The following is a 16,197-nucleotide window of genomic DNA, read 5'->3' on the forward strand; positions in this document are numbered from 1 at the left end:
GCATAATATCAAACAGGCAATATAGCATTGTCACTAAACAGTCTTTCGTTCTTTTACAGGTTGAAGCCAAGGCTCAAAAAACTGCAAAAGCTCATCAAACATGCTTTAAAAATACAAAGTCTGGTTTTGAAAAACTAGTCATTATCAACCAAAGATATTGACAAGAATTTATACATTAACTCCAACAATTTACTTTCAAGCTATAAGTTGTTAAAAACAAAGGGTCTTTTTTAACATGATCAACTGTTTGATAAGGAAACAGGATATCATAGATCTTCAATCTACTCAACTACACAAATTTATCCCGATTAGAATTTTAAGGCATACATATACTAATATAAATGTCAATCCCCCTACGGCATTTAATTTGAGTTTTAAAATCACAAATCCCTTACCAACATCAAAATCCTCAAACTCATCATCAGTTGATCTTTTCTTTCTAGAATGTACAATTACTTCTGGATCATCAGAAGCTGTAGAGTTAGACTGGTTATCAGAATTACTTGAATCAGTGTCATTTATAGGCTTGGAAGTTGTAGCATCAGTATCACTTCCTTTTCCTTTGTTCCTGTCTGGAGTGTCATGGCCACATATTGTCTTCTGCATTCCATCCCAGAATTTCAGAAATCCAGCAAACTTGTTTGGTTTCTTTCGTTTTGAATCAGGATCAGGCTTCGTTGTTGTTGTCTAAAATCATAAATTTCTTTGTTTAAAGTTCAGCAGAAATTTTTATGGAGTTTGTTATACAAGTAACTTGTTCTGCTTCATCCTGTTTCAGCATTCAACAGTCTCTATATATGTCAGTAATTGTAAACTCAGGGATAAAAATACATCATGTGTATTAAGCTTACTTTCAGTTTTCAAATATACAGGATCCAATGGATTGCAAAAGCAGGGGTCAAGGTCAAACATTCTAGACTCAAATCTGACCATTAAGAGTCAGCAAGTCATATCACGAAGTCATGATAAATTAAAAATCTTAAAAGACAAATATGTCCACCACAGGCTAGTAATTATAAACTATACAGTCATGTATTATTGTTTTAAGACAAGAAATAGATGCAAGTTATAATATAACATAGAGGATATTTGTTTGTTTTGCATGTAAGATTGAAATATAATTTCACTGAGTGAACACCAGATGCTATATTTTCACGAGTGGCGTAGCCACAAGTGAAAATATAATAGCTGGTGTTCACGAATGAAATATATTTCACTCTTATATGTAAAACAAATAAATTTTCTTTTTATTTTATGCTTTTAAGTGATTTTAAGTACTTTTTACTGATTTTGCCGCGTAACGTCGCGCATTCTCCTTTGTGACGTCATCACATCATGACGTCTCATCATCAGTTTTGAAATTTAGTTCTGTTAAATTACTGTAATTTTGTTACATTTTTAACATGATGTATGGTGACATCGACTTTCTTTTCCTAAAGAAGCAAAATTTACGTATGACGGCATTTATTTCTGCCTGTTATTCCATTTAGTTATGATTTTCTTTTCATCCGCATTCAGATATAGTTCGGCTACAGTGAAAATTATATTTTATAAATTTCACTAGTGGTTTATCAGAATATAATTATCTGATATATTACAATAAAACACTGGAAAGCATGAAATAAAACACAACAATAATAATCACTAAATGAACCTAAAGAAACTTTTATGAAGGCATAATAATTGCAATAAAACCAAAATACTTCAGATAATACCTTGACAGATTCAGTAACAGGAATTAATGGAGAGCTTGTTGTGCTGTTATCCTCATACATAAGATCACAACCATCCTGTGGTAATACCTCAACTAGAATACTTAAATCTAACAAGTATGTCTGAAACCTGTAAAACTTCTCCACCTGCAAAATAGGGAGAGATACAGCATTTCTGTATTGGTTTTACAATTGAGTTGTTTTAATTAAAGATTATCAAATATAATCAATAGCTCAAATGATAAGCAATCTACTGTCAAACATGTAAAAGCTAACCAGTCCTTAGGTAAAGATGGTCTTTGCTGACAGGTTATATCTCAAAACAGGGTCTGTTGTAGCATAATCATAATAAAGTGTCAGGTTTACTATGGTCTTTGTTCACAGATGGTTTTTACAAACAGGTATGATTGTGTAAAATTGATGTGTTACTGAAATTTATCTTCAAATTAGAGAATTCTTATTATTTCAATATACATACAAAATGTTTCTTTCAGGCTTTACTGAACTGTAAAGCATACAGAATATTATAATACCAAAACGATAAGTATCTGGTCCAAAGCTTACAGATTTTAAAACTTATGTCTGATCTGAACATCGAGTTAACCAACTGATTTCTTACACAAAAAGAATGCACAAAGCTAGAATCATTTTAGCATTGATGATAAAAATGTTTTTCAAGTCTGACCCTGCTAGAAGCTTAGCATGTATAACAACAACATTCCAGTATAGCCTATGCCACCACTATAGAGCCAAGCTAGTCATCTATACAGTCTGACCAGGCTCTATATTGTTAACTGACTTAATTCAAATTCTCTTATTGATATCCCTAAAATTTAAAATGGACAGTTCCAAAAATGGAAGTTGGACAAGTCCATTTAAGAAATTCAGCAGGTTTTGGGTTAAGGAGTTTGACCTGTTTCAGAGGATTAATATGACACAAACAACAAAAAGGTCATGAGAACTACAGAACCTTTTTCCACTTATCTAATGTATAAAGGATTTGAATATTCTCTGTTGATCTTTTTATAATCTAAGTTTTTACAATTACAAGTTTTAAAAACTTACATTTATCTTAAATTCTTCAACTTGATTATAAATTCTGGAAAAGTTGAGAGGCATCAAACCAAGCTGAAAATAAAACAACATTCCAGTACAATTTATCCCATTAGTTTGGTATCTGAAATTTCAAACCTAGATACTTGTCAAAATTTATTACTTCATTTAATACGAGGGATGATCAAAAATTAACCGGACTTTGTAAATAATTCTTTACCCATTTAATGAATTTACATAAAAATACACGGAACATAAATCGGAATCTATCCCCTAAATGATACAAAAAATACCAACAAGAAAAATAAACAAATGAAAAAGTTATGCTGTTATTGGCATGTACATGTAATGCAATGCGGCGTGCGGCGCACGGTATAACTTTGAAATTGACGTTAACAACGTCACAAGCGTGTTTTTCTTAACGGAGCACTTTTTACTCATTCACGGAGTAGGCCAATAAGTGGTACAGTCATGATGTTGATGCGGCGGATCCACTGCCTATATATATTTCTGTACAAGTGGGTATCACATTGTATCGTAAAAGAATGAATGATGATAAAGAGCTCCTGTAATGACGCAAATTTCCGTTCTTTCCTCTTGTAACTTTATTGTTCGAAAAATTGCACATGCAATAAACAATATTATGTATAACAAATAATGTAAAATAATGTTGCTGAACGATAATGTATCATACATAAGGAAAAATAAAAGAATAATACAACTGTGAACAAAATTGTCATTATTTTAAAATAAATAAAATGCATAGCCGATTTTGAACAGTGACTGTCTAGTTGTTGACACAATTTCTCTAAAAAACTACTGCGTAAAATAAGAAAATAATTGATACAATAATTATTGCAAACCAAAAATACAATATATTTAATTAATGCATTAACTATTATCATTTTAAAATCCTTAGAGTTGACTGCACCGTCCCGTAGCTACTGTCGAACATCGTTGACAATGTCCGCAGTCAATCGACTGTCATGTTTTTAACGTCTTGGCGATTGACGTCACCAACGTCCTTGAACATTTCTTTTTTCTGTCTCTCCCTTACTTGTTTTTCTATTTCTCTATTACCCTTTCTTAATCTTGTATGCTAAACAAAAATATGCTGTGGCTTTCTGGAACTTTTCCCTTGACAACCACAATTCTTTTTCTAGGTTTTAAACAGTTTCTCGTCTTACTTTTGACAATTTTTCTTATTGATCGATTTTCGAGATATTCCGACGACATAGTTTTAACGGGAGTATTTCATTAACATGTGACGTTTGAATTGTGATTGCAGATATAAATATGATTTAAATGAAGTCATTTTTACTGACAACGTCAAAGATATGGTTCATGACGTTTTGGCGTATTTTGAAATCTAAATGTGCCATATTGTAAAATGATGTCAAGGCGAATTTACGCACTGCGCCGGGTGTGCGTTACCATGGTTTTTGGATTCGCTGTTACGGACAAGCGTTTTGCGTTATCAGATTAGATAAAGCATCAGTTTACAGGTATTGTTTTCCGATTAAGTGTGATATATAAAAATAAGTGATAGGTTGAAAATTCTTCAATTGACAGTCACAGTCCGGTTTATTTTTGATCATCCCTCGTACAGACAAATTTACATGTTTACAGAAAAATATAGTGTTTTGTCAGTATTTATTATGATACAGTGTTTTGTCAGCATTTATAACTTTACAATGTTTTGTCAGCATTTATTACAATACAATATTTTGTCAACATATAATAGTTTATAATACTTTATCAACATTTATAAGTTTACAGAATAAATTGTTATGCTAACCATTATGCAAGGATGCATTTTCAATAGCACTAAATGTTTTCTTCAAATGTTCAAAATAACTACCTTCTGATAAAAGTGGACAATGATTTTTAATTTTTTCAAAGCATTATGACATTTCAAACAATATGAGCGTACCACTTGTACAATTTTACTGTCTTGAATTTCTCCATTCAATATTTGTGACAGGTCATTGAAGTTCTTATCGGTCATATTACACAAGATTGCCTGAGCATCCAGCTGAAATATTCAAAATATCAATACTAAGGTGCAAATGCATTTCTATGATGCTTCCATACAAAAAATAAAACATATATATTTGTAATATTCAATATACTGGAACAAATCTTTCATGCCACATTTCATAAAATATTTTAAAATCAATAACTTGAACACTTTTTGATGATTAAATTTTGTTTATCTTCAAAAATGGTCATTTTCAACTTTGTCATGTACAAAATAATTCTAATGAAATCAATATCTAAGGCCTTTGTGGTCAAATTCAATGCATCAAAACTCCAAACCGGTGTTAAATAGCCGATAAGCACCGCTCAGACCGATATTATTTCTCAACAGATAAGAAAATAATTTAAGTGACCTTGACCTTTAACCCACATTATTGATGCGGACATTTGTATTTCAGTCACAGCACACTCTTTCTTACTGTGTATAAATGAACTAAAGTTACAACTAAAAACTCATCTTAGATAGTGGTTACTATGACAACTTAGTTTCTATGACAACTGGATCATTGTATACATACCAGTGATGAGACATTATATGGAGGTTGAGGAATCAACAGTTTCTGTAGCTCCTCTCTGTCACAGGCACCTTCATGTAGAGCTTCCGGGGACAGCAATATCAGCTGAAATACAGTATATTATAATATATATTATTATATCATTTATCAATGCAGTATGTAGCCATTTTTCAAACCATTCTAACAGTAAATAATGCTGTTTACACATTAAACTTGAGCAGTCTACTTTGATAAAGTCTACACTTCATACTTCAAATAGTTTACTTTCAAATACATTAATAGATTGTATTTTTGATGCAGTACCTGATATCTCTAGAAATCTTTTACATGCATCAAGCCATAAAACTTCCCTTCTCTCAACATAAAATTATTTAAGAAATAGTAACATTGCTATTTAATATACAATTTAGCATAACCTTTATAAAATGTTCATGGTGAATAAACACAAATCATTTTATCATCATTGAAACCTGAATTTCATTTCAATTTTAATTGTGACTTCAAAAAAACAACTTACCTTCAGAAGCTCTGCAACTTCCTCAGGGCTCAAGGTTTTGGGCAACGGAAATTCTCCTGCCTCAATACCAAGAAAATGAAACAGAAATCCTGTAAAAGTGGAATCATTCCACAGAGCACTTTGGTTCATGAGCCTATGTAAGATTCCATTTTTGAAATCTGGTATCATTTCTGACATGAATTGTGATACAAGAACAGAATGCTCTAAAAGTGAAGTTTTCTTGGATTTTGCTGATGTCATGATGGTTCTTAGATTCTGTAAAGCTGGTGAGTTGTCTACACTACGTCGTACCCTACTGTAATCTACACTGTCAGGATAGGAGCCAAACACTAATTTATATACCTGAAAAAGTAATCACGAAATAAATTACAGCATTAGATGTATATTTTGAAATTTTAATTATAAAATATACGATGATATCGAAAAAACAAAAATCTGCGCAGAAACCAAATATTAAATGATAATGTTTTAATTCACAAAAAATCAGATATTTTATGGTTATAACATATTCCAGGTGTATCCCATAAACTGCCTACAAAGCACTTATACATTTGTATAACCAGGCACTTTTAATTACATGTTTTAAGTATCATTTAATGGTGTAATGTCAGCAATATGTGCTGTAAGTTACAGGTCCTATCATTAGCTGGTTCAAACAAGTCTATTATTACAGTAATTCTGATTCATTCCGTATTTTTCACTCTTTATTTGTGGTAGTTCTCTGATTGGTCCATGTCAATATAATATGATATGGTAAAGTATCATGTCAATCATCAATACTACTTTAATGTGATATTTGTATAAATTTTGTTACGAACAATTTTAGTTTGTAACTGAAAGTTGCAAGTGCATCAGAGAAGATCCTGCCACGACTGAGCTTTGAACTCCTGACCTCCCCCACATAAGTCAGTGAATGTTACAATGCTCTTCACCACTGAGCCAAACAATTTATTTCTTGGTAGAGTCCTCATAGATTTGGTTTATACAGAATTCATTTTAGTTTGATTGTGTAGGAAGCTATTAGCTTATAAACACACTTTCGAATCCTTCCTGGAACCAACCAGTACTGAGCAATGAGTGTAAAGTTTCTTGCTCAAGGAAACAACAACTTGCCCCTGTCAGGGTTTGAACCCATGCAGCTAGCGATCATAAGATTACTAGTCCGAAGTGTTAACCACTTGGCCATGCCGCCACAGATATATATCCTCTTAGATTTGACTCAAAGCTTTGAAGGTAGGCGTACAATCAATCCTTAAAAGCGGTGTACAATCAATCATTAAAAGTAAAGCGCTCATTGTTTCACAACCTCTATACAGCAGACAGATTGTTGTGGGGAAATGCTCAACTGATCAGTCTTGTTAAGTGTAGTGGAAGTGGTTTCAAGGTAAAAATAAATCATATCATTTTCATATTCAATTTATGATGTTATGTCACACGACAAGTTTTTACCTCTTTAACATTGACAGTGGAATTTAGAATAGCATCAACATCACTGCTAGGCATGGATAGATTGTTTGTGAGATAACTTCTTAATCTTGTTGTTGATGTAAACAATTTAACCAGCTTAAAATCTGTAAAAGATATATGATACAGTGATATTACATGAGACAATTGTCCACCTTTTTGAAAGAGGACATTGATATTGGTATAAACTTGTAAAAGTAATATTTCAATGTTTAAAATAGACTACATTAAGCATAAAAAAAGAGATTGTTTTGTTTGTTTGTTTTGCTTAAGTTAGTAACAATTTCAACAATGTAATCATAATACATTCAAAATATTTCTACATTAGATATACATGTACATGTAACTCAAGAAAAATACTTTCCAGGTCAGCAAAACTGGCATCATTAGACTACAAATCAAACTAGCGTAGCAGAATACTACACTTTGTGTGACCATCACCTTGCTGTCACACTTTACCAACAACAACAAAAATACATGACACAAAAATTAACTTTTAATAAAGGAATACTGCATCTTCACTTGAATAAACTCTGACAAACAAAACACTTACCAGTGGCTTGACATACAAAACACTTACCAGTGGCTTTTTGAAATGACTGTTGTAGAGAAGTTGGTTCTTCTAGAATTTGTTTATAAATGTATGGTAACTGTTCCATCTCCCTCGGTGTGTAGCCCGGGTAGAAGAAATTATGTTGTGTCCCCAATGTCTGTAACTTCTGCAGAAACTCTGTGGCACTGTAAACATGAATAAAATAAACATTCAGTCATCAATATCAACTAATATTGTAACCCTATATACTAATTTGTTACATACATGTAATAAACAATTCATTTCTCTATAAAATCATACTATTTTGTTACATAATATCTTCTTTGTTTCCCTACATTCTATTTTGTAACATAATATACTATTCATTTCACTATATTCTTAGTTGCTATTATATTACACTATACATTTCTACATCACCATAGATTAAAGCTACATCATTCTTTTACAATCCTCTTGGCTTACATGGATATTTTTCCCTCTTAAACTACATGTTTGAGAAGAATGCTATATAAAGAAATGAACATCATTGATAGATGTCTCTATAATTTACACAAAACCTGATCAGAAATGAGCAAACTATCCACAATCTTCTTAAAATGGAGAAAATCAATATACTTTTCACCATTTCTCAGTATAAATATGTTTTAAATGTATTCTAATATTGATAATATCAAATTAATACTCTTGGAAATGTTCCTTGAAACACAAACAAGAGGGCCATGATGGCCCTGAGGTCGCTCACCTGTATAAAGGCACCCGGAGCAGGGCCAGTTTAAACCCCGGGGCTTTTATTTGAACAAACTTGGAAGACAACCATTAGAAGATGTTTCACGATGTTAAGTTTTTACTACACACATATAATGAAAAACGACGATCTACCGCTTTTATTTGAACAAACTTAGTAGCCACCCATAAGAAGATGTTTCATGCTAAACATCTAAGCTCTAGCTCATTGGGTTTTTTTAAAAGAAGATTTTATAAGTTTTTACTATACACATATAGTTTAAACTAATGACACCCCTGGGGCAGGGCCAATTTTGACCCCAGGGCTTTTATTTGAACAAACTTAGTAGACAATTACTAGAAGATGTTTCATGCTTAATATCTAAACTCTAGCTATTTGGGTTTTTTCAAAGAAGATTTTTTAAGTTTTTGCTATACAAATATAAGGAAAATCAATAACACCCGGTGCGGGGCCAATTTTGACTCCAGGGCTTTTATTTGAACAAACTTTGTAGACACTCACTAGAAAATGTTTCATGCTTAATATCTAAACTCCATCTATTTTGTTTTTTTCAAAGAAGATTTTTTAAGTTTTTGCTATATACATTTAAGGAAAATCAATGACCCCCGGGGCGGGGCCAATTTTGACCCCAGGGCTTTTATTTGAACAAACTTGGTAGACACCAATTAGAACATGTTTCATGCTAAATATCTAAACTCTAGCTCTTTGAGTTTCTTTAAAAGAAATTTTTTAAAGTTTTTACTATATGCATATAGGGAAAATCAATGACCCCCTGGGGCGGGGCCAATTTTGACCCTAGGGCTTTTATTTGAACAAACTTGGTAGACACTCATTAGAACATGTTTCATGTTAAATATCTTAGCTCTAACTCTTAGGGTTTTTTAAAAGAAGATTTTTAAAGTTTTTACTATATGCATATAGGGAAAATCAAAGACCCCCTGGGGCGGGGCCAATTTTGACCCAAGGGCTTTTATTTGAACAAACTTGGTAGACACTCACTAGAAGATGTTTCATGCTTAATATCTAAACTCTAGCTATTTGGGTTTTTTCAAAGAAGATTTTTTAAGTTTTTGCTATACACATATAAGGAAAATCAATGACCCCCGGGGCAGGGCCAATTTTGACCCCAGGGCTTTTATTTGAACAAACTTGGTAGACACCCATTAGAACATGTTTCATGCTAAAGATCTTAGCTCAAGCTCTTTGAGTTCTTTAAAAGAAGATTTTATAAGTTTTTACTATATGCATATAGGGAAAATCAATGACCGCCTGGGGCGGGGACAATTTTGACCCCAGGGCTTTTATTTAAACAAACTTGGTAGACACCAATTAGAATATGTTTCATGCTTCATATCTTAGCTCTAGCTCTTTGAGTTCTTTAATAGAAGATTTTTAAGTTTTTACTATATGCATAAAGGGAAAATCAATGACCCCCTGGGGCGGGGCCAATTTTGAGCCCAGGGCTTTTATTTGAACAAACTTGGTAGACACTCACTAGAAGATGTTTCATGCCTAATATCTAAACTCTAGCTATTTGGGTTTTTTCAAAATAGATTTTTTAAATTTTTTATATATGCATATAGGGAAAATCAATGACCCCCTGGGGCGGGGCCAATTTTGACCCCAGAGCTTTTATTTGAACAGACTTGGTAGACACTCATTAGAAGATGTTTCATGTTAAATATCTTAGCTCTAGCTCTTACGGTTCTTTAAAAGAAGATTTTTAAAGTTTTTACTATAAAGGGAAAATCAAAGACCCCCTGGGGCGGGGCCAATTTTGACCCAAGGGCTTTTATTTGAACAAACTTGGTAGACACTCAATAGAACATGTTTCATGCTAAATATCTAAACTCTAGCTCTTTGAGTTTCTTTAAAAGAAATTTTTTTAAGTTTTTGCTGTACACATATAAGGAAAATCAATGACCCCCGGGGCAGGGCCAATTTTGACCCCAGGGCTTTTATTTGAACAAACTTGGTAGACAACCATTAGAACATGTTTCATGCTAAATATCTTAGCTCAAGCTCTTTGAGTTCTTTTAAAGAAGATTTTTTAAGATTTTACTATATGCATATAGGGAAAATCAATGACCCCCTGGGGCGGGGCCAATTTTGACCCCAGGGCTTTTATTTGAACAAACTTGGTAGACACTTATTAGAAGATGTTTCATGACAAATATCTAAGCTCTAGCTCTTAGGGTTTTTTAAAAAGAAGATATTTAAAGTTTTTTCTTTCGGTTGCCATGGCAACCAGAGTTCTGCATGGAATGGAATTCTTTGAACAATTTTTAAAGGTGACCATCAAAGGAACATTCCTGTGAAGTTTGGATGAAATTGGCTTAGTGGTTTATGAGGAGATGTCATTTAAAGTAAAAGTTTACGGACGGACGGACGCCGGACGAAAAGCAACACAAAAGCTCACCCTGTCACTTTGTGACAGGTGAGCTAAAAATAGCTTGAAGATATCTTATTGTATCAGATTGAAAGGATAATATAAATTACTGGGCCCATGACTTTTCAATTGCCATTGTAAAGTGTGAAGCAGTGCTGTCACAGGAGTGACAAATAACCAACCATCTTTAGGACATAAAGGATTAATAGAGTGGACCCAAAACTGTCTGACATTTGACCTTCAAGGGTGACTGGGACCTTGACCTTCAGTCTGCAGAGCTACAGCATAAGTTCTGCATATTACCATGCTGAGGTGAACATTTGACCTACGTTTGAAGATAATCCTTCAAAAATAAGTTAAGGTTTTATAGTAAGAAAATGACTTTGTCTGACATTTTACCTTCAAATGTGACCTTGAACTGGCACAGTGGCCACATGGGTTCTGCATATATATCACTTTCCTGATATGAACATTTGAGCCAAATTTGAAGAAACCTTTCAGAGAATAGGAGTTATATGACTCGCACAAAATTGTCCTACATTTGACCTTCAAGTGTGACTGTAACATTAGGGGATTTGAGGCAGAAAATCTGCAGCATGGGTTCTGAATAACACCTTGTTGATGTAACATTTGTGCCAAAATTGGAGAAACAGAGGAGCAACGGTTAAAGCGGCTTGCTAATTTCAGAAATTTTGAAAATAGACTTTACACAATGCAAAAGGCACTTTTAATCCTCGTAAATTACCAAATAGGTGTCAAAATATGTACAATAACGCCCCTACTGCTTTAGTCACACAGTAGAAATATGGTGATAAATACTGCAAAATTTATTGTATGTTACATGTAAAGTAGTACTTGATTTATAAATATTTTTTCTTTTCTTAAAATCTTAGTACATTTTTCTTAAGGTTGTTTTTCTAGCATTTTCTTTTTGGCTCATATGGAGGTAGGTAGCTTTAAGGTAAGTATCTTTATCAGTAAATAGTTTAGAAACTCAACTATGATAAAAGATAAACTTTAAACATCTTCATGACATAACCTATTTTAAGAGCAGTTTTTTTAATAACAAACGCTTTGTTGGCAGTAAAATTTAAATTTTGAGACCAACCCTGAAAATAAAGTATAGCAAAATATACTTGATGGTCTAAAAGGTAAATAAATGAAACCACAGAATTACTGACATGCCATAGTTAAAACTATAAAGAGATGTTAATATCTTATTAGAACCATTAAACTTGGACATGGCACAAAGGTTATGACACATCAAGGGCCATAACTCTTCAAATGTTTGCAATACTTGTGGAAATACGTTGCCTGTATATCATGATCAGAGTTCTATCCAGAAATCACTGCAGCTAAATTACATAATAATCAACAACTAGATTGTATTCCCTCAAGCTCCATTCAAACTGTTGATTTTCATTGAAACATCTTCATTCCAACAGCAGCATACTTTATTGGATGCCTATAAATCCTCACTATGTAATGGATAATCAATGCATTAGATTACCAGCAGTCCTCAACATCATAAAATAATCAATTCAGCTGATGTTGATAACAAGTGACCCATTTCATTATGACACATCACATGTTTGTTTATTTACTAGAATATTCATTACGCTGCATTTATAATTTTTCTATACAAATTTCATGATATTTTTTTTCCTTTTAAAAATTTGCATGTTCTTTATTTCCAATAATTGTTAAGAAATCATACAAAAATTTGTTGATGAAACCTGTCTGCACTTCAATGTTTAAGCATGGGTTATAATCTAGTACAATATGGATATTTATTGTATTAGTTACGTAATATCTCAATGGCATGCACGTCATATATTACACTTACAAGGCCAAGATTTATATCACTTCAGTTTACACATTTACAATGTACTTCTGAAGAGCATATTAATGTTTTTATTTACCAACACTTTATCAGGTAGACAATTTAGCAACTACCTGTGGAGATAATTTGAAAATTTGTCTCGAAGTTAAGTCAGATATGATACTTTCTATAATGTTATCAGTAATAAACATAGTAGAAACCTGGGATGACATCAAAATATTTCATTATTTCTCAAGATAGAGCAAACATTGTTTTAATTGGAATTTATATCTATCGAACATGTTAAAGAACAAAATTTATAGTAACTTTCCAGCTTTAATGTTGAAAGATTCCTATTTAACCCAATTGTGCATCTTTCAGACATAAGGAAATAAAAACAAAGTTCATATACGTTACATGAAGACAAAAAAAAAGCATGCTCTACTACAGTTAGAGACTTGGTAAGTGACATTCTGTCATGATCCTGAAGGCATGTTATGAAGTTCCAAGAAAATTTATTTAATAGTTAACACTGATTGGACAAAAAAGTTAACAACATTTTAAGAATAATTCCACCACATTGATTAGAATAGCTCTCTTCTTAAAACAATTGAGTAAAAAACAACTATACACAGGGACTTACATATTTTCTCATGAAATCTATTTAATGTTTTTGTCTCAAATTTAACCAGAATGATTCTTTATTTTATGATATCAAAACTACACTTCATTCTTCTTTGCTTTATCTTTCAATAAATAGAATGTTAACCAAATTCCATTATTCACTGGCTTAAACATTGTGATATTTCTTGAGTTTTCATTGATGAACTAATCTGAAACGCATATAATAAATATTTTAGCAAGTTCAAAATTCTAAGCTAATATTATAATTGTTAAATTACCGATTAATCTTAGAATGTGGATCTGAAGCATTATGTTTCTGGTTATTCTCCTCACAGAAAGATTGCATTATGGGTATAGCTCCTGATGACGGCAAAGCTTGCATGCCCCAGTAATCTGAAAATATATGAGAATCATAAAAATATATATAATAGCTAACATCATCTTCTAAAAATATTATAATTTACTAGTCTGGTCTACTTAAAGGATTGTTGTGACTAAAAAAGAGGACATTTCATGTAAAAAATAATGACAAATTTTTAAGATTGCAGACAGCAACGGCAATGGGAATGACACCATGACTGTAAATAAAGCTAAATGTTTTCTTTGGAAAAGTCAAGCTTATATCATGCAATGAGAAATCACATATATTTATTTTGTAAGTCTGCAACTGCATTTTTTTTGTATGTTGTCACAGTCATGAAATTAGTGAAATATTTTAATTTCCTATAATGAAGTTCCTACTGATATACATATGTATATATAGGTCAGAATTTAACCTCTATAACAGTACAGTATTTCACTTATCTAAACAATTGGACAGATGATGAGACATATATTATAATAAATTACTCATCATTATAAGTAAATATATGCAGTGCATTAAGTGCACCAGCTGTCTGTGCCTTTATTCATTAAACTAGTCATACTTTGTATTAGGAAATGTATGGGATTTCAATATAACAATTAAGAAGCTCTTGTAGGCTTATATTGCTAACCTGAGTAGATGGAAAAGTAGATATAATATTTCTAAGGACAGAGCTAATTCTGGAGACCAGAGTATGATTTAGAGAGCTGCACTAGACAATTCTTTGAACCAAATGTATAAGTTAGAAAAAAACAAAAAAAAATTTCCTTCACAACTGAGTCCACCTAAGAGCAATGCTATTTTGATTGTAGGGCTATGATGTATAGAACTTTTGCAGAAGACCACTAAGCAGTAGGCTACATACCTGATAAAGTATATTAGCTACAGACCTTTAAGTTTCTAAAAGATTTTTGTCATACATGTTTAAGTTACAAATTTAAGTCTAATTAAATTTTAGGGATTGCCAATTTTGACCGTGTGAGCATGATACATAAATAAATGAGGTTATTTCATCAATGCAACATTCTAAATATCCAATTCCTGGTCTGTACAAGTTCAGATAAAAATACATAAACGGTTTTTCATGTAATTAAGTCTATGTAAAATAAGTGACTATCACCAACTTTTGGACCACTTGGTAATGCTACATACCAAATGTCTGAAGTTTTGCTTTGTAGATCTCACAAAAAGTTCTTAGACTGCATTTTGAAACACCTTTCCTATGTAGTTTGGTTAAAATCTATCAATTGGCATGGGAGAAAATGTTGCTTGAAGAAATTATGGATAATAATGTATGACAGGTGACTGTTTGTTATTATGCCAATTTTACCACATGCTTGGTCATATCTCACCTGTCAGTTCACTTAATTGGCTCAATAATTACCAAAATCTCCACAAGAGATTGACTCCTAATCCTATATGATGTGAGAGAGACAATGGAAATTACACTCAACCATCAATGTAAAAGATTGATTGTCATAGTGAAATTCTGCCTTGCCCAAGGATTGAACCAGCAACCTCTGGAATATAAATCTGATGGTCTCCCTAATTGAGGGAAGCTAGAAATGAAGTCACAAATCAAACATGCCCTGTACAGGAAATACAAGCAAGTTATTATCAACATAGAAAATTAATGAAACTAATAAAATATCTTATTTTAGGAAAGTATTGTTTTTTTAAAATCTTTAATTTCCTGATATGATTCAGACTGAAATGAAGTGCATAGATTAAGTTACAGCTATTATTATTAGCTATAATTATATTTTTAGAACAGTATCACAGTTTCATGTTACTACTTGTCTTAAAGCTAAATAGCTTGTCATTAAAAATATATGCATATGTATGGATTTCAAGGGGTTTTAAATTTATACTATGATAGTTCTATTAATGTAGGATCATTTTTGAAATGTTCATAGGGGAAACAATGTCACATAAAAGATCAGACTCATTAATGATGACTGCAACTATTAATTGCAACCCTGGCCCCCACATCAGGGGCAGTAGTTGCAGTACTTGCAATAACTGATGAAACGGACATTGAATGGCGGCGTGACCGAGTGGTTAACGCGTCAGACTAGTAATCTAAGGATTGCTGACCGCATGGGTTCAAACCCTGTAAGGGGCAAGCCGTTGTTTCCTTGAGCAAGAAACTTTACATTCATTGCTTAGTACTGGTTGGTTCATGGGAACGTACTTGAGAGAGTTTCAATAAGCTTATAGCTAACAACACAATCAAACTAAAATAAATTTGTATTTGTATAAACTAAAGGGGCAGATCAAAATAAAATTTTGGGAGATTTTACCATCTGACAATAGCTGCAGCTTAGGATGGGCGGTTGATAATCTTAACGTCAGTGTCAGTTGTGCCTGGGGATGGGATTATTACTGATGCATTAATA

The 16,197-nt window shown here is 32.4% G+C and overlaps 1 protein-coding gene across 1 annotated transcript in view; it reads right to left on the reverse strand.

The window, feature by feature from the left end:
* The window catches only part of LOC132739540 (ATP-binding cassette sub-family A member 2-like), a 74,129-nt gene that overhangs the window by 45,681 nt on the left and 12,251 nt on the right, over positions 1-16,197 (reverse strand). Inside the window, exons 4-12 of the mRNA XM_060727255.1 lie at positions 13,713-13,827; positions 7,882-8,039; positions 7,287-7,408; positions 5,838-6,179; positions 5,324-5,425; positions 4,699-4,800; positions 2,778-2,840; positions 1,716-1,859; positions 396-687 (exon numbers count right to left, since the gene is read on the reverse strand). Of these exons, the coding sequence (XP_060583238.1) occupies positions 396-687; positions 1,716-1,859; positions 2,778-2,840; positions 4,699-4,800; positions 5,324-5,425; positions 5,838-6,179; positions 7,287-7,408; positions 7,882-8,039; positions 13,713-13,827 (1,440 nt within the window). The remainder of the gene's footprint in view (positions 1-395; positions 688-1,715; positions 1,860-2,777; positions 2,841-4,698; positions 4,801-5,323; positions 5,426-5,837; positions 6,180-7,286; positions 7,409-7,881; positions 8,040-13,712; positions 13,828-16,197) is intronic.

Source organism: Ruditapes philippinarum, unplaced genomic scaffold, assembly GCF_026571515.1.
Source record: "Ruditapes philippinarum isolate M1 unplaced genomic scaffold, ASM2657151v2 ctg4270_1_1_1_1, whole genome shotgun sequence".
NCBI classification, from domain to species: Eukaryota; Metazoa; Mollusca; class Bivalvia; order Venerida; family Veneridae; genus Ruditapes; species Ruditapes philippinarum.